At 41.3% G+C, this 26,419-nt stretch overlaps 1 protein-coding gene across 5 annotated transcripts in view; it reads left to right on the top strand.

Moving 5' to 3' along the window:
- Positions 1-23,332, top strand: part of fam131ab (family with sequence similarity 131 member Ab) — a 77,338-nt gene extending 54,006 nt beyond the window's left edge. For all 5 annotated transcript variants that reach the window (XM_073041214.1, XM_073041212.1, XM_073041211.1 and 2 more), the window contains 2 exons: positions 13,928-14,056; positions 20,870-23,332. In XM_073041214.1, the coding sequence (XP_072897315.1) occupies positions 13,928-14,056; positions 20,870-21,369 (629 nt within the window). In that variant the 3' untranslated portion in view covers positions 21,370-23,332. The remainder of the gene's footprint in view (positions 1-13,927; positions 14,057-20,869) is intronic.
- Positions 23,333-26,419: the final 3,087 nt, after the last annotated feature.

Genomic DNA, 26,419 nt, shown 5'->3' with positions numbered 1-26,419 from the left:
TACTTGTAGACATTCAATTAATTAAATGTGATTTAAAGAAAACTTTCAGCCCAGCTTCCTTTCTAGAAGATCTTGGACCTGTGTGAAAAAAATTGCATCTCCCTAACCAAATACGATTCAAAAAAACGAGTGAAGCATGTAGAGTTTAAACCACAGAACACTGGCCCTTGTAAAGTACCAGTTTTATTAGGGTCACTAAGTGACTTAGTTTGTGAAGGTATTGAAGAAAAGTTGAGCACAGATTAGAGATTGCTGAAGACTAGATGGAATGGCAGCTTAAAAAGGGGGTCAGGGAATGGGCAATAATATCTGAAGAGGGAGAATCTGTTATATTTGTTCTTTAAAAAGGACAAATTGTGTGCTTAAAACTCTGAGTATTTTTATTTACAGATTAACTAAATGGCTTTAGCTCGACCACATTTTAGACAAGACCTTCAGCCCGCCAAAAGTGTGTGTGTGTGTGTGTGTGTGTGTGTGTGTGTGTGTGTGTCTCATTCACCAACGTCACTTCCAGTTCTGTCTGAATCACCAACATTGCACACAGGGAACTGAATTTCTTTATTGTATACACAAAAAATAGCATATCTTCCTCCTTTGAAGAAAAATAAACAGAATACTATGTCCCCATAAACCTGCAAGAAGAAATAATGCTTCCCAACAAAAATACTTACATTAATGTTAATTGTAATGAGCGTTCCAACAGAGATATTTACATTAACTTCAATTGTAATGAACAAATACAGCCCCATATTCACTCATCATCTCTCAATTAGTCTCTGAAGTGGTTTAGTGGTCCTTTTTGGTCTGCTGTTTCTCTCCACAGATGTATTGCTTTCACTTGCTGTGTTAATATTAATGTCTTTTGAGTACTCTGAACAACAAGTTTATTTTTCTCATCTGCTGGACCCTTTGATGTACTGACAGGTGACGTGTCACAGCTAAGGGTTGGAGCTTGTGGTCATAGAGCCGCATGGTTCTTTCTCAGAGGGGTTCCTCGCTCTGTCTGGATCTGGCAGGAGTATGAAGCAACTTCCTCTTGCACATATCCTTGCATGGACTGTGCACCGGTATCGTGATCTCGGATTCGCATTTGATCTCCAGGTTTCAGGACTGGTAGGCTTTTTACAGTCTTGTTGTGATACTGTTTCTGTTTTTCTTTCCTTGTCACTTTAGCTAATTTGACCTTGTGTGCTCCTTTAGGTGTCAACAGGTTTTCATGCACGGGAAGGTTAGTGCGTATACATTGACATATCAGCATTTGGGCCAGAGAGAGGCCATTCTGCAGTGAGGCACTTCTGTAAATCATCAGAAATCCTCTCATCCATCTTGTGCTTTCTTCATGAGACCCTTGACTATCTTGACTGAACTCTCTGCTAGGCCATTAAATTTTGGGTGATGTGGGCTGGGAGTTATATGTCAAAACCCCCAATCATTAGCAAAGGACTCAAATTCACAGCTCAAGGATTGTGAACCATCTTCTGATACCACTTCTCATGGAACCCCCTTCCTGGCAAACACAGCTTTCTGGAAGGTGATGGCCACTTCTCTGGATGTTGATTGCAGTGTTGCAACCTCTGGGTAATTGGAAAAGTAGTCTGTTACAACAATATGACTCTTCCAATTACAACCCATGAAATCCACTCCAGCTTTGAAGTACGGCCTGTCTGAAACAGGGTGTGGTGTAAGTGGTTCTGCTTGCCACTTTGGTAAGACTTATCTCACATGAAACAGTGGTCTGGCTGATGTCTTGATTCATTCTTCGCTTCACAAACTGTTTGTTTACATTTCTCCTCACTAAGATGCCCTTTATGTATCTTCTGAAGCATTTCCTTGCGTAGTGATACTGGCATCATAAACTTGTTCCCTTTGAAGACGATATCTTCCACTACTGACAGTTCAGCTCTGCGAGCCCAGTAACCCTGAATACACATTGGACAGTCATTCTTAGCCGTTGGCCGTCCTTTCCATATTGTCTCATTGTTTCATCTGTCCCTGCTGTTGTCCCGATCTTCTCTGTTCTATCGGGGGATATTGGAACTGAGGTAACAATCATGAGGTGTATCAGCGTTAATCTGTATATCAGTGAGACAATACATCAGCAGCAAACATGTATTTTCCTGGTCTATAAATTATCTTCACGTCATATTTCTGCAATCTTATCAACCTGCACTGTATCCTCATTGGATAGCCGTTCAGTGGGTTTGGACATAATTGAGTTTATGGTCTGTCTCCACTTCAAAAGCTTTTCCATAGATGTACTGATGGAAACCTTTGCATGCATTTGTGCTGGCAGGAAGCTCTTTCTCTATCTTTGCATAGTTCCTTCTGCACTTGTTAAAGCCCTTGATGCATCGGCCACAGGTTGCCATTTGTCATCATGTTGCTGCAGTAGTACTGCTCCAAGGCCATACGGGAAACATCAGCCGAGCTCCTCGTACACCTCTCTGGATCATAAAATTTCAGCATGGTCTCTTCAGTTAAGATTCTTTTTAGCCTCTGGAAACACTTTTCTTGCTCTTAAGGCTAAATCCACTCATTTCGCTCCTCAAGGAGTAACCTGAGTGGTGCTGACATGTAGACAGTCGAGGGACGAACTTAGCCAGGTAAGTCAACATCCCCAGGAAACAGCTCACCTCCTCTTTGTTTCAGGGCCTCTCCAGGTTTTCAATGGCTAACATCTTTCTTGGGTCAGGCTTTACTCCCACTTCCAATATGACATCTCCTATGAAAGTCAGTGCCTTAACACCAAACTCATGTTTCTTTTCAAATTGTCATGTTGTGCATCATGTTCTTCCTTGGTGGACCCCTAGACAATGATGTTATCCATCATGGTCTCAGCACCAGGCATACCCTTAAAGACCATGTGGTTGGTTTTATGGTAGACTTCTGGTGCAGACAGGATCCCATAAGATAAACAAAGAAAGAGATATCCGTCCTCTGGTGTGTACACTGTCTCAGATTTGCCTCATCAAGCTTCGTCTGCCAAAACCCAGACGACGCATCGAGTTTGATAAACCACTTGGCACCTGTAAACCGGGACGTGATCTCCTCCCATGTTTCCAATTTAACATGCTCTCTTTAGATGGCTTTATTGAGATCTGTTGATCTAGACATATCCACAATGCTCCATTTTCTTTTCATACAATGACAGCAAGCTCACCCAATCTGTTGGTTCTTCAGTTTTCTGTGTAACAGTTATCCGTTCCATGTGAGCTGGTTCTTGATTAAGTTTGTCTGTAAGTGTAAACAGAACTTTCCAGCATGCACAGACAGCAGGAGCTACTGTCTCATCTGCATGAACTTTGTGTGCACGAGGTAAGTATCTGAGCCCCTGAGCTTTTCTGCAACCAGTTGCTGTGCCTTTCGGTGTGGCTCCTTGTGCTTGGAGGCCACCATACAGTCCCCCCTTTACTGGAATGTTCTCCCCAGTATAGTCTGTCACTTTTAACTTCGCTGGGTACTTCTTGTTCTGTACTTTTGACAGTTTTGTAATCATCCATGGGTAACACATTCACCTTGGCTCCAGTGCCAAGCTTGAATGGAATTACTGTCTCATTCACACTCACTGGAACAATCCACTCTGTCTTACCAGCACCAGCAGTCTAGAGAATCCACAAAGACTTCCTACATTTCCTCTTCAACTGTGTGCCCTTTTCTCATGCTAGCCCCAGCTTTGCAAAATCACTCTTCTTCCCACAATTATTACAAGATTTTCCATAAGCAGGACACTTCATTGAAATGTGCTTACCTCCACATTTGCTGTTTGAGCCTATCTCTTTGCTATACTGTTGCTTTGGGAAACACCTTGTGATCTGCCCCTCTGTTTTCACAGCATGCTGTGTAGTTTCTGCTCTGGGCAGCTCCTTACCTTGAGCTCGTGTGGTCTCTGCTGTCCTACACATATTCCAGTCTTTTCTAGTGTTAATTCTTTTTTCACAGAGCGGGCTTTCTCTAAGTCCATTATCTGGGATTCAGCAGACTATTCTGTCTCTAACTAGTGAGTCCCTCAAATCTGCAAACTCACAGCACTTACTCAGTGTGTGAAGTTCAGCAAAGTATTTGTCAAAGCTCACACCCTGTTAATATTCACAGGTAAGGAATTTGTATCTTTCAAACTTGATGATTTTACTTGGGACAAAATACTCCTCAAATCTTATCACCAGAGTGTCGAACGTCAGGGCTGCCTCATCAATTTGAAAACTGTTATAGTTGTCCAAAACATCTTTGCCAATTACATGTAGAAAGATAGACACATTCAATTGTTCATCTATGCCTCTGGCTCTCCTCACTGTTAAATAAGAACATAAGATATAGAAGCAGAATCAGGCCATTTGGCCCATCGAGTCTGCTCCAACAATTCATCATGGCTGACACAATTTTCCTCTCAGGCCAAATCTCCTGCCTTCTCCCCGTATCCCTACATGCCCTGACCAATCAAGAATCTATCAACCTCTGCCTTAAATAAACATAAAGACTTGGCATCCACAGCTGCCTGTGGCAAAGAATTCCTCATATTCACCACTCTGGTTAAAGTAATTCCTGCTCAGCTCTGTTCTGAGACTGTGTTCTCTGGTCTTAGACTCTCCCACCATAGGAAACATCCTCTCCACATCCACTCCGTCAAGGCCTTTCGTTATTCAATAGGTGAGGTCACCTCTCATTCTTCTGAGTTCTAGTGAGTACAGGCCCAAAACCATCAAATGCTCTTCATATGACAAGCCATTCAATCCTGGAATCATTTTAGTGAATCTCCTTTGAATCCTGTTTCTTTTGTTTCAGCACATCCTTTCTAAGATAAGGGGTTCAAACCTGCTCACAATACGCCAAGTGAGGCCTGGCTGGTGCTTTATAGTTTCAACATTACATCCTTGCTTTTATGTTCTAGTCCTCTTGAAATGAATGCTAACATCTCATTTGCCTTCATCACCTCAGCCACAACCTGCAAATTAACCTTTAGGGAATCCTGCACAAAGGCTGTCAAGTCTCTTTGCACCTCAGTTCTTTGTACTTTTTCTCCATTTATTTAGAAAATAGTCAGCCCTTTCATTTCTTCTACCAAAGTGCATGACCATACACTTCCAAGCACTGTATTCCATCTGCCGTTTCTTCACCCATTCTCTGAATCTGTCTTAAGTCGTTTTGTAGCCTCTCTACTTCATCAACTCTTCACCTGTCTTCATATCGTCTACAAACTTTGCAACAAAGCCATCAATTCCATCATCCAATCCAAATCATTGACGTAAAAAGCATTAGTCCCAGCACAGTCCCCTGTGAAACACTGCTTGTCACCGGCACCCAGCCAGAAAAGACACCCTTTGTTCCCACTCTTTGCCTCCTGCCAATTAACCATTGCTTTATCCATGCTATAATCTTTCCTGTAATACCATGGGCTTATAGCTTGTTAAGCAACCTTAAGTGTGGCACCTTGTCAGAGGCTTTCTGAAAACCCCAAGTTCACAGCATCAGCTGATTCTCCTTTGTCTATCCTACTTGTTATTTGTTTCAAAGGATTCCAGCGGATTTGTCAGGCAAGATTTTCCCTTGAGGAAACGATGCTGACTATGGCCTGTTTTTTCATGTGTCTCCTAGAACCCTGAGACATCATCCTTAATAATCGACTCCACCATCTTCCCAACCACTGAAGTCAGACTAAGTTCCCTTCTTGCTTTAGTTGCCTCTCTCCCTTCTTGAATAGTGGAGTGACATTTGCAACTTTCCAGACTTCCAGAACCATTCCAGAATCTACTGATTCTTGAAAGATCATTAATAACGCCCACACAATCTTTTCAGCCACCTCTTTCAGAACTCTGGGGTGTACACCATCTGGTCCAGGTGACTTATTTACCTTCAGACCTTTCAGTTTCTCAAGAAGCTTCTCTTTAGTTATGGTAACTTCACACACTTCACACACCTGGAACTTCCAGAATACTGGTAGTGAAGACTATTGCAAAATATTTATTCAGTTCATCTGCAATATCATTGCCCCCAAATACTACCTCTCCAGCATCATTTTCCAACAGTTCGATATCCACCCTCACCTCTCTTTTACACTTTTTGTATCTGAATGAACTTTTGGTACTCTCTTGAATATTACTGATTATCTTAATTTTGTATTCCATGTTTACTTCCTTAATGAATTTTTTAGTTGGTATTTGAAAGCTTCCCAATCCCACTTCCCACTAATTTTTGCTTTATTATGTGCCTTCTCTTCGGCTTTTATGTTGGCCATGACATCTCTTGTTAGCCATGGTTGTGTCATCTTTGCTTTAGAATACTTCTTCCTCTTTGGGATGTATATATCCTTTGCCTTCTGAAATGCTCCCAGAAATTCCAGCCATTGCTGCTTTGCCAGTGTTCTTTTCCAATCAATTCTGGCCAACCCCTCTCTCATGCCTCTGTAATTCCTTCTACTCCACTGTAAAACTGATAGATCTGACTCTAGCTTCTCCTTCTCAAGTTTCCTGGTGAATTTGATCATATTATGGTCACCAGCCCCTACGGTTCTTTTACCTGAAGCTCTCTAATCAATTCTGGTTCGTTGCACAGTACCTAATCCGGAATAGCTGGTCACCTAGTGGGCTCAACCATCAACTGCTCTAAAAAGCCATCTCATAGTCACTCTAGAAATAGCCCATGCTATAATCCAGCACCAACCTGATTTTCCCAGTCTGCCTGCATATTGAAGTCCCCCATGACTACTGCAACATTGCCCTTTCGGAATGTATTTTCTATCTCCCAGTGTCATTTGTAGGCCACATCGTTACTACTGTTCGGGAGGTTCGTCTACAACTTCAGTCAGGGTATCTTTACCCTTGCAGTTCCTTCCCTCTATCCACAATGATTCAACACTTTCTGACCCCATCTCACCTCTTCCTAATGATTTGATTTCATTTCTTACCAACAGAGCAACACTGCCCCCTCTGCCTTCCTGTCTATCCTTTTGATACAATGTGTATCCTTGGACATTAAGGTCCTAGCTATAATCTTTCAGCCATGATTCAGTGATGCCTACAACATTATACCTGCCAATCTGCAACTGTGCTGCAAGTTCATCTACCTTATTCCATATACTGCACACATTCAAATATAACACCTTCAGTCCTGTATTTACCCTTTTTGATTTTGTCTGCCTCTTACGTTGCAACTCATCCTGTTGAATGCAATTTTGCCCTATCAACAGCCCCTCCTCACTACACGTTGCTCTGTTGGTAAACCAGCTACCTCATCTTCAGCACTATTATCTGCCTTTCCTTTGATACTTCTTGTATTGAAATACATGCAGCTCAGGACACTAGTCACACCATGCTCAACCTTCTGATTCCTAACTTTGTCAGAGGTGTGCCTCCACAACCTCTCCACTAACTGTCCTGGCACTCTGGTTTCCATTCCCTGCAACTCTAGTTTAAACCCCACCATGCGGCATTAACAAACCTTCCTGCTGGGGTATTAGACCCCTCCAGTTCAGGGGCAAACCATCCCCTGTACAGGTCCAAACTTCCCTGGAAGACAGCCCAGTGATCCAAATATCTCAGCCTTCCCTACACCAACTCCTTAGCCGCATATTAAACTGTGTAACCTTCCAAGTTGTGGCTTCACTAGCATGTGGCGCAGGTAGCAATCCTGAGATCACAACTGTGGAGGCCTGCCCTTTAACTTAGCACCTAACTCTCTGAACTCCCTGTGCAGAACCTCGTCACTCATCCTACCCATGTCATCGACCATGACTCTGGCTGTTCACCCTTCCTATTTCAGAATGCTTTGGACTTGATCTGAGATATCCCAGACCCTGGTAGCTGGGAGGCAACATCTTGAAATCTTCTCTGAGCCCACAGAACCTCCTGTTCATTCCTCTAACTAACAAATCCCCTATCATCCCAGTGTTCCTCCTCCCCCTTCCCTTCTGAGTCTCAGAGGCAGACTGTGTGCCAGAGACCCAACCACTGTGACTTTCCTCTGTTAGGTCAATCCCCCTGACAGTATCCGAAGTGATATACCTGTTGTTGAGGAGGATGGCCACAGGGGTACTCTGTACTGGCCTTTCACATTTCTGACTGTCACCCAGTTTCCTGTGTCCTGAACTTTGGGTGTAACTAGTTTTCTATCAGCCTCCCGAATGATCCCTTAGTTCATCTAGTTCCAGCTCCTGCTCCTGAACACGGATTGTTAGAAGCTGCAGCTGAATGCACTTCTCGCAGTTGTAGTCGTCAGAAACACTACAGGTCTCCCTGCCTTCTCACATCCCACAAGAGGAGCATTTCACTATCCTGCCTGGCATCCTTACTGTCCCTAGCTGAGCAGATAGAAAGTGAACGAAAAAACTTAAAACTTTTCTTTCCTTTGCTTTCTCTGACTGAAGCCTCTCTTTGATGAAGCCTCAAGATCACGACTCCGATTCTGTCCCCTCAGACAACGGATGCTGCAACAATGGCCGCTGCGCTTGCCCCGCCTTCCTTTCATTTGCTGTCACTAATCAATCCCAAACCCAGCAGACTGGCCGTTGGTCAACGCTCTATTACGCTTTGAATATATATTGAATTGATGTTTGAAGCGTTTCCAGATCATCAGCTAGATTGCTGGTAAACGGCATAGCTTCGGTTATCCATTACAGAATATTCTAGGCTTCTCTCACCTGGTATTCTCTTGGTGAATCCATTAAACTTCAGCAGCTTCAAGACATGGTTGACTCTCTGGCTGGCAGTTTCACGAGAAACATAGAAAACCTACAGCACAGTACAGGCCCTTCGGCCCACAATGCTGTGCCGAACATGTACTTACTTTAGAAATTACCTAGGGTTACCCATAGTCCTCTACTTTTCTGAGCTCCATGTACCTGTCCAAGAGTCTCTTAAAAGACTGTGTTGGAACCAGTGTCTCTTTCTCAGTTGCTCACGATATTCAGTTACGCTTTGTATTTAGACCTCACGCTAACTTCTGTCACCATGTTATGTTCATTCTTTTACAAGGCAAGCTTGCGCGGGTAAAAAAGCTAGAACTATTTTATTTACAGAATGGCTTCAGTTTGACCACATTTTACTCACGACCTTCAGCCCGCCAAGAGTGAGTGAGAGAGAGAGAGAGTGAGTGTGAGAGAGAGAGAGAGAGAGAGAGAGAGTGTGTGTGTGTGTGTGTGTGTGTGTGTGTGTGTGTGTCCCTTTCACCAAAGTCACTGCCCGCATTGCACACTGGGAACTGAATTTCTTTATTACATACACTGCGTCCACACATAACACCACATCTAGCAGGGGTCCCAGCAAAAATTTAGTCGAAACGTGGTCATATTACAGGGGGGTGGATCTCATATACAATATAAGCTGAGGGAGAGCATGTGGGTAGATAGGAGAGCAGCTCGAGACAACAGAGTCAAGAACTGTGATGCTGCTGGGGATGGTTTAGTGGCAAGTGACAGCTGTATCAAACAGAAGAGCCTGTAGAGAGGATGGCCTTGGTCATCAGATCAAGGATGTTCATGACTTCTTTAACTTGCCGGCAGGTGGATTATGAGTGGCATTGGGGATTAGGAACATGGTAATGAAGAAATCAGGCAATATCTTAGCCCGAAACATTGCCTGTTCATTTCCATGGATGCTACCCGACCTGCTGAGTTCCTCCAGCGTGTTGTGCGTGTTGTAATATCTAATTTCTCCTGGATAAACCATAAGTATTGTCTGGCTTTGTAACAAGAGATTGAGGTGCACTATTTTTTGATGTGGCATCATCAGTTCTTGTGGAATGTTCAACCAATTATGTATTCTTCAGAAGTAAGGGAGGCATTTGACTTGGTTCCACATAGTAGGCTTATTCAGAAGGTCAGAAGGCATGGGATCCAGGGAGGTTTGACCAGGTGGATTCAGAATTGGTTTGCCTGCAGAAAGCAGAGGGTTGTGGTGGAGGGAGTACATTCAGATTGGAGTGTTGTGACTAGTGGTGTCCCACAAGGATCGGTTCTGGGACCCCTACTTTTCATGATTTTTATTAACGACCCAGATGTGGGGGTAGAAGGGTGGGTTGGCAAGTTTACAGATGACTCAAATGTTGGTGGTATTGTGGATAGCGTAGAGGATTGTCGAAGATTGCAGAGAGACATTGATAGGATGCAGAAGTGGGCTGAGAAGTGACAGATGGAGTTCAACCCAGAGAAGTGTGAGGTGGTGCACTTTGGAAGGATAAACTCCAAGGGAGAGTACAAAGTAAATGGCAGGATACTTGGTAGTGTAGAGGAGCAGAGGGATCTGGGGGTACATGTCCATAGATCCCTGAAAGTTGCCTCACAGGTAAATAGGCTAGTTAAGAAAGCTTATGGGGTGTTAGCTTTCATAAGTTGAGGGATAGAGTTTAAGAGGTAATGATGCAGCTCTATAAAACTCTGGTTAGGCCACACTTGGAGTACTGTGTCCAGTTCTGGTTGCCTCACTATAGGAAGGATGTGGAAGCACTGGAAAGAGTACAGAGGAGATTTACTAGGATGTTGCCTGGTTTAGCGAGTATGCATTATGATCAGAGATTAAGGGAGCTAGGGCTTTACTCTTTGAAGAGAAGGAGGATGAGAGGAGACATGATAGAGGTATAAAAGATATTAAGAGGAAAAGATAGAGTGGACAGCCAGCGCCTCTTTCCCAGGGCACCAGTGCTCAATACAAGAGGACATGGATTTAAGGTAACGGGTGGAAAGTTCAAAGGGGATATCAGAGAGTGGTTGGTGCATGGAATGCACTGCCTGAGTCTGTGGTGGAGGCAGATACACTAGTGAAATTTAAGAGATTACTAGACAGGTATATGGAGGAATTTAAGGTGGGGGGGGGATATATTGGAGGCAGGGTTTAAGGGTTGGCACAACATTGTGGGCCGAAGGGCCTGTACTGTGCTGTACTATTCTGTGTTCTACGAAAGTCCTATAGGGAATGTCATGCAGTGGGGGAGCAGTGTAAGGGTATTAGTTTGGTAGGCAAGAGTGAAGCATGCTAGGTCTCCACTTGGCTCTTTTTGCTTTTGTTGAAACTGTCTCAGTTATCTTAGACTTTTCTCCTTCACTATTGAACTGGAACAGTTTTTCATTACATGCCTAAAATTTCAATACATTTAAATCTGAAAGTCAGTATCTGCGTTCTATATTAACTATGAAAATGAGAAGTAATTCTGAACTTTGGTGCTTTACACGTTGAGGATCAAAAGCAGAGATTATAAATGTCATTTATTGTGGCCTTTAAACAATGACAGATGAGTGATACTATCAAAGTGTTGCTTTGATACTTTTCACCAAACTTCTGAACATGAATCAGATAATGCAGACAACGCTCAGACAGATGAATAAAATAAAATTATAGACATGGAATTCTCAGAAGGAGGTTTAAGTTACAAGCTAAAGTTTAATCTAGAAATTCTCTCATGTATAAAGTTATTTGTGTACCTTTTTTGGAAAAACAACTTACATGAAAACTTTTCAGAAAAGATAACATACTCTGTCAGCTGGATAATTGTCCTTGTCTACTTTCTGTCTCCACCAATCATTCCCCTCACAGCACTCTCCTATGAAATCACAGGGGGTGCCATGTCCTTCTGTCTCTTCTCTTTCCGTCATCCATCGACCTAAGCAGTCCTTCAAAGTGATGCAGCAATTCATTTGCTCTTCTTGCAAGCATACTGCACTTGTTGCTCACAATGTGTTCTCTAAATTTGTAAATTCAAATGCAGAGTGGATAATCGCTTTGGAGACCACCTGGGTTCAGTCCACAGACACTCAAGCTCTCTTTTGCTTGCAATTTCAATTTTCAATCCCATTTCATTGCTGATTTATCTCTCCGTGGTTCCTTGCATGATAATACGAAGGCTGCAGATAGGATAAGCTAATGAAGAGCTAGAGCAGTGATTCCCAACAGGGGTGGTACCGTCCCCCCCCCCCCACCCCAGCGGGCGTTTACACACCCTAAGGGTGTGTCAGGGAGCATTTAAGATTCTTGGGGGATGGTAAGCGGTACCCTAACTTGAGGCACGAGACCTGACTGACCGTTAGTAGAGCAGGCTCTTCCAAACACTGCAACACCACAAGAATCACAGCTCTGCAGGCGGTGAGCACTCATTGTCACAATGTCTGAAAGTAGGCAGTCTCATTCAACCTTACCAACCAGACATTATTGGGAATGCATATATTAGCAACCAAGGTGGCCAACAGTTCCCCTTGATTTGCGGCACAGAGCGAGTTCATGCAATTTAACAATTGGTAAGTGAAGTACACCCTCTCAACTTTCTCCACAGATCTACAGAAAACAGGTCACTCAAAGATACAGTGCTGGCAAAAAACAAACGGTGATAGCAAAGTGTGGAGAATCTCATACAATTGGTGAAAAATCAATAATGCCTGCTGTATCAGAAGTGCTCACCACTGTTCTCAAAATGGACATCAGTATTTTATAATTAATTTCTCTGTAGCTTGTCGTATTGATGAAATGAGTGAAGACATTGACACAGAGAGCTACAAAAAACAGAATTTGGGATACAACTGGATGAGTCAATTGTGTGAGACAATGAGGCATTGCTAATTGTATATGTACAGTTTTTCAAAAATGGAAACATTTAGGAAGAGATTCTCTTTTGTAAAAAATTTAAAAACAAATATCAACGGAGAATCAATCTACAGCGAACTCAAAATATATACCGGTACTGAGGATACAAGTATTCCAATTAGGAACATGATTTCTTGTGCAACAGATGGAGCACCATATATGACAGGTTGCCACGCTGATTTAATGGCATTCATGAACAAAGAAAAACCAAGTCTGTTTTCAGTCCATTGTGTAATTCATCATCAACATCTCGTGGCCAAAAATCTCAGCCAGTGACGCTTTTCAAGCAAGACTCTTGTAATATCTGTTATCAACAAAATTAAAGCTCATCCATTAAATAGCAGAATATTTCACCAGTTATGCCAAGGTAACAAAGAGTTTGAATGCTTCCTTCTTCACGCTGAAATGCTTTGGCTGTCAAAGGGCTGTTGCTTAAAGCGTTTCTTTGATCTCTTTGATCTTTGTGGTTGAATTTTTGTTCAAAGTTGACAAGAGCTTGGTAAACAAGATGGAACGTCTGTGTGGAGATGTGGCATACCTAGCTGATCTGTATGACATAATGAACATATATGAAACTGCAGGGTGACAATATCAATTTAATCTAGGCAAAAAGTGCAGTGTCCACTTTCATCTGAAAATTGGAAATATATAAGCAAAACACTGGGAGAAGAATGTTCTCACAATTTCCCTGCATGAAAAGTATTGCATCTTCTTTAAATTTTTAAAGCAGAATCATTTTTCTCATGTTAGCATATGGTAGACATGTTTTTGCACTATGGGGGCACCGCAAAGAATATTGTTACTAAGAGAGGCATTGGCAAGTTTGAAGGGACATTGGAAAATATGAAAGAGCTTAAAAAGTTTGGGAAATATACCAAGTTGGCTGCAACTTTGAATTTTACACTTTGAGTTAATTCTCCCTTTCTACCTGTATCAAAACTGGCTATTTCCACTGCATTTCATCAATTTATGATATTGTCTCAGTTTTCCACACTCCATTAACACATCCTGAGCCACTGGACCCTACTGCACTTCATCAACCAGATGAACCCTGACTTCACATTCTCTATAACTTAAAATTAACTTGTCTTTCCCAAATTTGTTGAAGTGTCTCCAGCCTGAAACACTGTGTTCCTCTCCACAGATGCTGTTTAACCCACTGATTGGTTCCAGCATTTTACAGTTTTATTCTTTGTAAATGCAAATTGTTGTTGCTTTTCTCCCATTGAGGAATGAGTTGCAGTTCAGAGAGCAATTGTAATGCATCTTCTTCCAGACTGTTGAAACTTTTGACTGGGTAACTTTTTTTTTGGTTTTGTTTCACTAATCTGTTTACACAGTAGTTTTACATGATATCAGTTGTATTTCAGGTGTGGCGGAACAGTTTGAAATTGCAGAGGCTAAACTGAAAGCATGGTCGTCTGTCGATGGTGATGAGTCAAATGATGATTCGTATGATGAAGATTTTGTACCAACTACTGACAGCACACAAACAGCTGGTAATGGTGACCTTTACAAGCATTTCTGTGGTATTTATAATTAGTCTGCAACTATAGAACTGCAGGAGTGTTGCTATAGAAATTATTATTTATAAGCTATCCTGTTTTTTTTTGTTAATGATCCTTGTGCATATTTCCTTTAGCTCACTCCAGTGTAAAAATGGTAAAAAGTTTGAAAAAATAGTGTTGTTATAAGATCCGGGAAATTATAGGCCAGTAAGTTTGATGTCGGTAATAGGTAAATTATTGGAAGGAGTACTAAGAGATAGGATCTACAAGTATTTAGATAGACAGGGACTTATTAAGGAGAGTCAACATGACTTTGTGTGTGGTAGGTCATGTTTAACAAATCTATTAGAGTTTTTCGAGGAGGTTATAAGGAAAGTGGATGAAGAGAAGGCAGTGGATGTTGTCTACATGGACTTCAGTAAGGCCTTTGACAAGGTCCCGCATGGGAGGTTAGTTAGGAAGATTCAGTCGCTAGGTATACATGGTGAGTTAGTAAATTGGATTAGACATTGGCTCAGTGGGAGAAGTCAGAGAGTGGTAGTGGATGTTTGCTTCTTTGAGTGGAAGTCTGTGACTAGTGGCGTGCCACAGGGATCAGTGCTGGGTCCATTGTTATTTGTCATCTATATCAATGATCTGGATGATAATGTGGTAAATTGGATCAGCAAATTTGCTGATGATACAAAGATTGGAGGTGTAGTGGACAGTGAGGAAGGTTTTCAAAGCTTGCGAGGGACCTGGACCAGCTGGAAAAATGGGCTGAAAAATGGCGGATGGAGTTTAATACAGACAAGTGTGAGGTATTGCACTTTGAAAGAAGAAACCAAGGTAGAACATACAAGGTAAATAGTAGGTCACCGAGGAGTGCAGTAGAACAGAGGGATCTAGGAATACAGATACTGTATAAAATTCCCTAAAAGGTGGTGGCACAGGTAGATAGGGGAGTAAAGAGAGCTTTTGGTACATTGGCCTTTATAAATCAAAGTATTGAGTATAAGAGTTGGAATGTAATGGTGAGGTTGTATAAGGCATTGGTGAGGCTGAATTTGGAGTATTGTGTGCAGTTTTGGTCACCAAATTAGAGGAAGGATATTAATAAGGTTGAAAGAGTGCGGAGAAGGTTTACAAAGATGTTGCCGGGACTTGAGAAACTGAGTTACAGAGAAAGGTTGAATAGGTTAGGACTTTATTCCCTGGAGCGTAGGAGTATGAGGGGAGATTTGATAGAGGTGTATAAAATTATGATGGGTATAGATAGAGTGAATGCAAGCAGGCTTTTTCCACTGAGGCTAGGGGAGAAAAAAACTTGAGGATATGGGTTAAGGGTGAAGGGGGAAAAGTTTAAAGGGAACATTAGGAGGGGGGGCTTCTTCACGCAGAGAGTGGTGGGAGTGTGGAATGAGCTGCCAGATGAAGTGGTAAATGTGGGCTCACTTTTAACATTTAAGAAAAACTTGGACAGGTACATGGATGAGAGGTGTATGGAGGGATATGGGCCAGGCGCAGGTCAGTGGGACTAGGCAAAAAAATGGTTCGGCACAGCCAAGAAGGGCCAAAAGGCCTGTTTCTGTGCTGTAATGTTCTCTGGTTCTATGTCAAAAGTTTATAGGTAACAATAAATTCAAGAGATGCTTCAGATACTGGAAGTCCAGAATAAAATGCTGGAGGAACTCAATAGGTCAGGCAGCATCTATGGAGAGGAATAAACAGTTGATATTTTGTGACCCTTCATCAGTGTTATAAGTAATAATGTTACTTAAGACCTGAATTTTGTGCTCCTTCTTTCTCTGTCTTACCCACTAGATTTTTTTTTTACTTCTGAAATTCTAAAAGGAATGTTGCTAGTCATTGCACATCTGCTAACCTTACACCACATCATCACTTTTAAAATATTTTATCATTAATTTACTTTTTAGCCTCCTGCTGATGTTTTCTCTCTGGCCCATGATCCCTTGGCCGGTTATCACTCCATTATTCATGTGTGATCCTTGCCTATGGCTGTTATGCGTCTTAAGTTGGCAGAATTCATAACCAGAGCCATTCTTTCACTTGTCTGACCTGCACTTATAGGCATCTCTTAGTTTCCAATATAAGGAGCGGACACTGCCCAGCTTTTTCATCTTTAGATCTTGGAATTCGAGATCAGTGGAAGAGCAGTGATGTTGTGGGATGAGCATCTGATTGCTCTGTTCCTGCCATCAGAAGCACTCGGGGACTTATATGGAAATCACTGCCATGGCAATGCAGGTTGCCAGAATCTATAACAGATGTCCCTGACATATGGTGTTGTTATGGACAATTCAAATGCATTGGAAAATTTAAGTGCCAACATTAATACTTCTGGAAGTACTTTCTTTGGTTTATCACTATCAGGTGCTTCCACATGATGCACTTTTGAAGCTACTTAGTGGTTGCATTCAATACAATTTAGTGGCTAATCTTTCAGCAGAAAGACTTCAAGCTGTTGAAAAGCAAAACCTGCAGAGGCTTGAGATCTGAAATGATCACAGAAAATGCTGGGAAAGCTCAAACAGTGAGGCAGATTTCTATCTTTCATGTCGAAGACTCTCCGTTAACACATTGAAGGTGATTTTGTTTTGCTAGTCTTGTTAACTTTACTTCCTTGGAATTTCATGTACCTTCACCTCTAGGATGAGCAAAATATTTGCAGCCTCAGTGTTTCTACCTCTTATTATTAAGAAAAGGTTTTCGGGAGCTAGTGGATCATCAGAGGGATATCCCCATCGTTAATGTGTTTCCAGAAAAAAACACAGCGGTGCTCCTTTCTTGGGGAATTCACACCAACATGTTGAACAGCTGGCATCTTCCAAGAAAGTGACTATGCTTGAACTCCTCCTTGAATTTCAGAAGATGGCTGCTGTTAAAACAACCACACAAAAGCCAGAAATGTTGCAGGTAGATTGGAAAAATCTGGTTGGTGCTGGATTCCGAGAGGGGGATATTTCTAGAATGCCTACGTGACGGCTTTTTAGAGCAGCTCATGGTTGAGCCCATTAGGGGATCAGGTATTCTGGATTGGGCGTTGTGCGATGAACCAGAATTGATTAGAGCGTTTAATCCCAATAGCACTGTGGGTGTACCTACACCTCAGGGACTGTAGCAGTTCAAGAAGGCAGCTGATCACTACCTTCTCAAGGGCAACTAGGGGTGGGCAATAAATGCTGGCTTAGCTGATGACACCCACATCCTGTAAATGAATTTTTAAAATGTAAAAGAGCCCTTAGGGGCAAGTGATAATAATATGATCGAATTCACCCAGAAGTTTGAGAAGGAAAAGGTGATGTATCAGTTTTACAGTGAAGTAAAGGGAATTACAGAAGCATGAGAGAGGAGTTGGCCGCAATTAATTGGAAAAGAACACTGGCAGGGATGATAGCAGAGCAGCAATGGCTGGAATTTCTGGAAGCAGTTTGAAAGGCACAGGGTGTATACATCCCAAAGAGGAAGGAGTATTCTAAAGGCAAGATGACACAGCCATGGCTAACAAGAGAAGTCAAAGCCAAAATAAAAGCCAAAGAGGGGGCATATTACAGAGCAAAATTTAGTAGGAAGATAGAGGATTGGGAAGCTTTTAAAAACCAACAGAAGACAACTAAAAAAGTTATTAAGAAGGTAAAGATGGAATATGAAAGTAAAAGAGACAATACTATTACAGAGGATACCAAAAGTTTCTCCGGATACATAAAGTATAAAAGAGAGATGAGAGTGGATATCAGACTACTGGAAAATGATGTGTGAGAGTATTGTGAGCAGTTTTGGGCCCCTTAGAAATGATGAGCTGAAACTGGAGAGGGTTCAAAGGAAGTTCAGGAAAATGATTCCAGGATTGAATGGCCTGTCATATGAAGAGTGTTTGATGGCTCTGGGCCTGGTATTCACTGGAATTCAGAAGAATGATTGGTGACCTCATTGAAACCTATCAAATGGTGAAAGGCCTTGATACTGTGGATGAGGAGAGGATGTTTCCTATGTTAGGAGCATCTAAGACAGAGGACACAGTTTCAGAACAGAGGGGTGTCATTTTAGAATGGAGATGAGGAGTTTCTTTAGCCAGAGGGTGATGAATCTGTGGAAATCTTTGCTACAGGCAGTTGTGGAGGCCAAGTCTTTATGTATATTTAAGGCAGAGGTTGATATATTCTTGATTGGTCAGGGCATGAAGGGACAAGATGAGAAGACCAAAGATTGGGACTGACAGGAAAACTGGATCAGCCATGATCAATGGCAGAGAAGACTCGATGGGCTGAATGGCCTAATTCTGATCCTATATCTTATAGTCTTATGGTCCTATTGCAGAAAGCAGCACTGGTGTTCAAAAACAATGGTTCCATTACCTGTAGTAGTTGGGGGTGAATTGCACCATACACAGCGACAGGTTACTATCGATGCAATGCTCCTCAGACAGGATGAAGAGGTCAATACTCCCCAATGCCATTAGGCTTTACAATTCTACCGCCAGGACTTAAGAACTTTTTAAAAGCTATTATTAATGCTTCTTGAGATAGTGATTTAGATGCATATCATATTTTTTACTGAGTTAAGTATTGTATGTAATTAGTTTTGCTACAACAAGTGTATGGGACATTGGAAAAAAGTTGAATTTCCCCATGGGGATGAATAAAGTATCTATCTATCTATCTATCTATCTATCTATCTACACAGGCGCAGAGACCTTTTCAGTGGGACACTGCATACTCCATAACCTGCCTTCTGAAGGCAGAGAAAGAATGACAAAGAGATCTAATGCTTAAGGCAGGCGCAGGAAGCAGAAGTTGACAGCTGGAAGGACATCCCAACTCAGTAGCCAGGGTTCCATTACCAGCAGAGTAGAGGGAATGAAGCATTGTTTGCCTGGGATATGAAAGACTTCTTGATAGAGAAAATGCTTCCGGCAAGGAGTCTGCAAAATCATGATGCCCAAAGTGAACCAAATGATTCTATCAATCTGTCCATTTGATTATAAATTGTCACACCTAACGACTGTGTATACTTGTCACCAGACTCTACTCAGCACAGCCTTCAGAGATCCCCTGGCATTCAGCGTGTTTACACAGGACAATAATTTTTTTCAAAACTGCTGCTTCCTCAGAATATTGTTTTGTTTTGCTAGATCGCTTGAAGCTGAACACCAATATAATTTCAGACTCCTTGTATCATGTAGGAATTTGGAGAAACAAGAAATTAACTTTTTTTGACTATAATGCATTTAATTGCATAATGGTGCTGACACTTTGCAGAAGTTCAACTAAGCTAAGAATGTTTTGTTGTTGATTTTCATTCATACTCGAATGTCTGAGGCTTCTCGCTTATGTGTCCAAAAATAATCAGACAGCATTGATGGATTCCAGTTGCCCTGATACTGTTTTTTCAGCCATGTCCTGGTGAAACCTTTCACCATCCTCATCACTGACAGCACCAAGATTTGCAGGGAAGAATTCTAAATGGGAATGTAGAAAATGAATCTTTAGTGACATGTCACACTTCATGGTTTTGTGTGCTTGAAACATATTGGCAACCAACTGCATATAGTTTGGTTTCAAGAAAACTTTCAACAACATCCTTGAATACCTTCCATACAATTTTCTCCAGTCCCAGTAGAAATTCTTTGAATTGCTTGTCACTGATGACCTCTTTGATTTCTGGACTAACAAAAATGCCTTCCTTCAACTTGGAATCAGTTATTCTGACTTGAATTATGAATTGAAATAATAAATATAGGTGATTTCACAAAAGTGGTGTGTGACAGGAAATTTTTGTGGCAATTTTCATGATTAGCAGCCAAAATTCCATAAGATAGACCCAAGAGTATACAGGAAGCAAAAGCTTTGCTGTCCAATGTTATCTTTCTGGTGGGAATGACAACATCTGGGGCCATTACTCCTCCTTACAGTATGTGATACTGTCTGGTTACCATGGGGAGTGGCTGCTGCCATCAGGAAGGAGGTACTGGAGCCTTAGGCCTCACTCCACCAGGCTCAGGAACAGTTGTTACCCTTCAAACATCAGACTCCCGAACCAGCATGCATAACTTTACTCACCTCAACACTGATCTGATTCTACAACCAATGGACTCACTTTCAAGGGCTCTTCAACTTGTTCTCATTATTATTTATTCATTTGTTATTTTATTTATTATTAATGCTATTTTGTAGTTGCTGGTTTATTTTCTTTTGCACGTTGGTAGTGTGTCAGTCTTTGTTTGCATGCATTTTTTCATTGGTTCTATTGTATTTCTTTGTTCTACTGTGAATGTCCGCAAGCAAATGAAAACTGGGTAGTGTATGGTGACATATAAATACATAGATAATAAATTTACTTTGAACTTGAAAGACTGAAGCTTTGCCAAAATGAGTGCTTAATAAGTTGCCAGAACCGTGCTCAAATGAGTGATCATACGGGGAATGGCACTACTCTCACTCTAGAGTAATTTTATACCCTGATGCCGGATATATACCACCCTAATGCCATTTCAGATGTTCTTTTGGCCAGCTTTGTGATTTAAGCGGTGGAGATGAATGGGCATAAGCACAAATTTATGCGGAAATTTATTTGGCCACATCTTCCATTTCTAGCTGGAGGGCTGTGGGAAGGGAAGCTTTAATAGGAGTGGCTATAAATCCTATTCAGTACTTTGTTTTTTGTTTTGGATGCTTTAAATGAAAGTATGGTGTATCTTATTTAGATTTTACAATAAATGCAATGAATCTTAATCTGCTGTTAAGAATAATGACCAATAATCAGTAAATGTGCCACTATTCACGAGATACCATCTTTTTGTTTCAGATCAAGCAGGACAGCACCCACAAGTGAGTTATTCAAGAGACAGGTTGCACAGTCATTTGTGCCAACTTACAGTGCGGCAGACGTCATGTGAACAGGAGAGTGAGTCCTCCCAGACTGTCTCCCCAGAGACCCTTTGTTCAAGTCTGTGCAGTCTGGAGGACCATCCTTTGCTCAAAATGGAGCTGGGGACCCCGACCGAATTAGCTGCAAAACTGTTTGGCCAGATCGGTGCAATGCCCGGTCATCAGGATGTGATTTCTCAGCTGCACCCAAACGGAAACACTGAATGTGCCTTTAGGAACCTTATCTGCGAGGACTCCTCTTATTCTGTGTCTTATGCTGAATCTTGTTTTACTCCAGAAGAAGACGATATGTCATGCCAAGACTACAAAAGCATTTGTAAGAAGGAGGATGGGGAATACGAAGGGCGGAGGAAGGTATCAGACGTTGCTTCCTCAGGTGTAGTATCTCTGGATGAGGATGATGCTGAAGATCAATAAACCCTTGTGACCCTGGCATGCATTTCTTTCTTTGATACTGGTCTTTAGGCGTCCACACAATCGCTCTGTATTTTGTAAAAGACTACCCTTCGCACAAATAATTGCCTGAGGTTTGGTGCAAAAGTCCAAGCACTTCACAGGTTTGCATGCTATGAGGTGCCGAAAGGAACTGTTTGCTGAAATGTTCTTAGCACGGTATGTAGCTCAAGCTTTGAGAACTTTTCATACTGGATCTTTAAATTACATGCTACGTTACTTTTTCTTGCTGGAAAGCACTCTGCAGTCTCAACGGCATGGCTACGTCTTGTGTTAAAATGGCCAAATTATAATCTTCATACAAGATTAAACAGCTGCTGGAATGTTCTTAAAAACAGACATGCAATGTCTTTTTAAAAATATTTCACCTGAAAGGTATTTGCTTTTAACCTACTAGTTTTCTACCATTCAACATACTATAATCTGACAAATAATTAATTTTCAATGGTCTAATGAAACACACGAAAGTGTCTAAATCTTTTAAATTCCCACAGTTGAATCCTCTAATTTTGGATAAAATAGTTTCCACTGATGCAGTAAAGGAAAAGTGCATTATGGTTCAAATTTTATATTTTTGTATTTGTGTCTGCATCTCGTGAGGTATTGCTGTAAATTAGATTGCACGGGGCTTCAGTGCTGTTGCTGTAGGATATTTCTTTGTTATCACTGTGTGATATCGTCTACAAACAAAAATACTGTGGTATTACTGACTTTCATAATCATGCTGTTTAAATTGCAAGTGTTTCAACAAACATCTGCATAAAACTAATACAGAAATCCTCCCACTCCAATAAAAGCCACCTCACAGCCTGAAATACTGATCGGTGAGACTCGCAATCACTTTCTGTAAAATTCAGAAAAATTCACCAGTAAATTCTCTCTCGACGTGACTTGCTGTGAAAACTCTAAACAATGAAACATGGTGCAGTTTTTTCTTTACCACTCCATTCAGAACGGTCCACTATTACAGTATCCAGGGCTCTCATTTTCAGATCACACACTTGCATGTAAGGAAGACTTTAGTTGATGACAGTCCTCTGCCTGTAGCTTTTTTGTGTTGTTGATGCTCCCTTGGCATGATAATGGATTGGCTATGGAAAGAAAACTCCCCATGCAATGTTTCTTCTTGCTTATGGCTGTTTTCCTGCAATTTGCTTCAGTCATGGCTTTGCTAGACCTCATAAGCAAAAGTTCTATTATTTGACTGGGTCTAGCATTTTATTTGGATATGTTTGTAGATATTCTAATTTTCACAAGAAACATCATCTGCTTCGATTATGTACTAAAACATTTCCATGATTTCATGCGCTCTCTGAATATACTCTTATCTTCTCCAGAATACTGAAATAACATGGTTAGTTTCTGTTCTTGCTTGAAAAACGTTTTAAGAGAAGCGTATGGTACCATCTGGGAAAAACATAAAAACTGAGCAACATTAAAAGATCAGTCTCTACAATTAGAAAAACTGTTAATCAATCACTTTTCAGTCATGGACATTTGATGATATTGCCTGTTTGTTTTGGATGTGTATGAGTCTGCATCTAAGGGTATGCTAGTCCTTGTTAAAGTCATTGGATTTAGCACAGGGCACTTTTGCTTTGTGCATCTAAGAAACCTTGCTGAATAAACCACTTCAAATGATTTTTCACACTGATTAGCATAGGATGCAGACCTCTCCCATTACAAGCTTTGCCAAAATATTTTCATCTCTCTAAAGGTTTTAAAAATTCCCAGTTTAATGGAAGATGCCACTGTGAATGTTCTGATGAAATCTATTTGCACTCATTTATTTTGTAAAATTGTACATGTATGATGCAGTACTGTTCTTTAGGAAATAATGTCTTCTTTTGTCTATCATTTTCTTTGTTATAGCAACAATTAAGAATTCCAAATAAACTATCGGTGAAGTTCCTTTGTTTGCTTCAAACAGCTTGTGGACTTTTCTTCTTGGACCTTGCAGTAGATTCATATTCTCCAATCTTCTGTCAATGTCATAGACTGTAGAAATTGCCATTACAGTTTCTGATGAAAAAGAGATTAAACCAGAGACAGACAGACAGACATACTTTATTGATCCCGAGGGGAAATTGGGTTTAGTCACAGCCGCACCAACCAAGAATAGTGAAGAAATATAGCAATATAAAACCACAAATAATTAAATAATAATAAGTTAATCATGCCAAGTGGAAATAAGTCCAGGACCAGCCTATTGGCTCAGGGTGTCTGACACTCCGAGGGAGGAGTTGTAAAGTTTGATGGCCACAGGCAGGAATGACTTCCTATGACGCTCAGTGTTGCATCTCAGTGGAATGAGTCTCTGGCTGAATGTACTCCTGTGCCCAGACTCCAGAGCTTCCAATATTGGGCATGCTCAGTGCAGATACCAGCAAAAGTTGCATTAGTTCAAAGTCTGTAAAGGCTGGGATGGTCACGTGTGATTAAGGTAGAAGCTGAATTGATATAAAGAAATTTACTATAGATAACTCTACAATATTATGGATTTTAATATAGGTTATTGCAATTCACAAAGTTTTGTGTGTTTATTTTTAATCAGAGTTTGTTGCACAGTTAATTATTATTGTATCATTAAAACTCATGGACCTTCTACAAGAAGGCAGGACATCTTTGGGTTATTTTACAACAGAAGTCAAAACCAACATCAAAGGCAAAATAGAGCAAAAATTAGATGGAAGGTAGAGGATTGGGAAGTTTCTAAAAACTAACAGAAAGCAACTAATAACATCACAAAGAAGGAAAAGATGGAATACAAAGGTAAGCTAGCCAATAATATTAAAAAGGATACTAAAAATTCCTACAGATGTATAAAGTATAAAAGAGAGGCAAGGTAGTTATTGGACCACTAGAAAATGATGCTGGAGAAGTAGTAATAGGGGTCAAGGAAATGGCAGATGAACTGAGTAAATATTTTGCATCAGTCTTCACAGTCTAACAGTATTCCAGAAGTGTGAGAGTGTCAGGGGTCTGAAATGTGTCAAGGTGCATTACTAGCGAGAAGGTGCTTGGGAAACTGAAAGGTCTGAAGGTAGATAAGTCACCTGGAACATATGGTGTACACCCCAGGGTTCTGAAAAGATGGCTGAAGAGATTGTGGAGGCATTTGTAATGATCTTTCAAGAATCAATGGATTCTGGTATGGTCCAGAGGACTGGAAAATTGCAAATTTCACTCCACTTAAAGAAGGGAGACAGGCAAAAGAAAGTAAATTATAGGCTGGTTAGTCTGACCTCAGTGGTTGGGAAGATGTTGGAGTCGATTGTTAAGGATGTGGTTTCAGTGTACTTGGAGGCATATTATAAAATAGGCCAAAGTCAACATGGTTTCCTCAAGGGAAAATCTTGCTTGAGAAATTATTGGAATTCTTTGAAGAAATAACAAGGATGATAGACAAAGGAGAATCTGTGGATGTTGTGCACCTGGATTTTAAGGTGGCCTTTGACACACTTGAGGCTGTTTAACAAAATAAGAGCCTGATGGTATTACTGGAAAGGTTCTAGCATGGATAGAGCATTGTGTGATTGGCAGCAGGCAAAGGGAGAATTTTCTGTTTGGCTGCTGGTGACTAGTGGCGTTCCACAGTGGTCTAATTGGAACTGCTTCTTTGTATGTTATTTGTCAATGATTTGGATGACAAAATTGATGGCTTTGTGGCCAAGTTTGTAGGCAATATGAAGGTTGGTGGAGAGAGGCTGCAGAAGTACTTTGATAGATTAGGAGAATGGGCAAAGGAAGTGGCAGATGGAATACAGTGTCGGGAAGTGTATGGTCATGCATTTTGGTGGGAGAAATGAAAGCGTAGACTATTTTCTAAATGGAGAGAAAATTCAAAAATCAGAGGTGCAAAGGGACTTTTTCCGTGCAGCATTCCCTAAAGGTTAACTTACAGGTTGAGTCTGTGATGAGGAAGGCAAATGCCACATTGGCATTCATATCTGAGGACTAGAATATAAAAGCAAGGATGTAATGTTAAGGATTTATAAGGCAATGTAAGGCCTCACTCGGAGTATTGTGAGCAGTTTTGGTCCCCTTATCTAAGAAAGGATGTGCTGACATTGAAGAGGGTTCAAAGGAGGTTCACGAGAATGCTTCTGGAATTGAAGGGCTTGTCATATGAGGTGCAATGATAGCTCTGGGCCTATGTTCACTGGATTTCAGAAGAATGAGGGGGGACATCATTGAAATCTACCAAATGTTGAAAGACCTTGATACAAGTGGGTGTGGAGAGAATGTTTCCTATGGTGGGTGAGTATAAGACCAGGGCACACAGCCTCAGAATAAAGGGATATCCATTTAGAACAGAAATAAGGAATTTCTTTAGGCAGTGATGCCACCAATTGGTGGAAATTGTTGCCACCAGCGGTGGTGGAGGCTAAGTCGTTGGGTATATTTAATGCAGAATTTGGTAGATTCTTGGTTAGTCAGGGTGCGAAGTGATACAGAGAGAAGGCTGGAGACCGGGGATGAGGATATGATGAAACGGTGGAGCAGACTTGATGGCCCAAACTGCCTAATTCTCCTTTTATTTATCTTATGGTCTTATTTTACATACTAGTTCATAACCATGTTAGATTTTTGTCTATTTATTTTGGTTGTGGTAGAGATGCCTTGCAAGTGGAACAATACCACACCTGCCCCTACACCTCCTCCCTCACTACCATTCAGAGCCCCAAGCAGTCCTTCCAGGTGAAGCGACACTCCACCTGTGAGCTTGCTGAGGTCAGTACTGTATCTGGTAGACTCGGTATGGCCTCCTGTATATCGGAGAGACCCGATGTAGATTGGGAGACCGGTTCGCTGAGCATCTACACACTGTCCGCCAGAAAAAGTGTGATAGCCCAGTGGCCACCCATTTCAATTCCAATATGTCAGTCCACCGCCTCCTCTACTGTCACGATGAGATCACACAGGTGGAGGACCAACACTTTATATTCTGTCTCGGTAGCCTTCAACCTGATGGCATGAACATCGATTTCTTGAACCTCCAGTATTTGCCCTG

This window comes from Hemitrygon akajei, chromosome 3, assembly GCF_048418815.1.
Source record: "Hemitrygon akajei chromosome 3, sHemAka1.3, whole genome shotgun sequence".
NCBI classification, from domain to species: Eukaryota; Metazoa; Chordata; class Chondrichthyes; order Myliobatiformes; family Dasyatidae; genus Hemitrygon; species Hemitrygon akajei.
The sequence above is the reverse complement of the archived record's forward strand: the minus strand, read 5'-3'. Positions and strand labels throughout refer to the sequence as shown.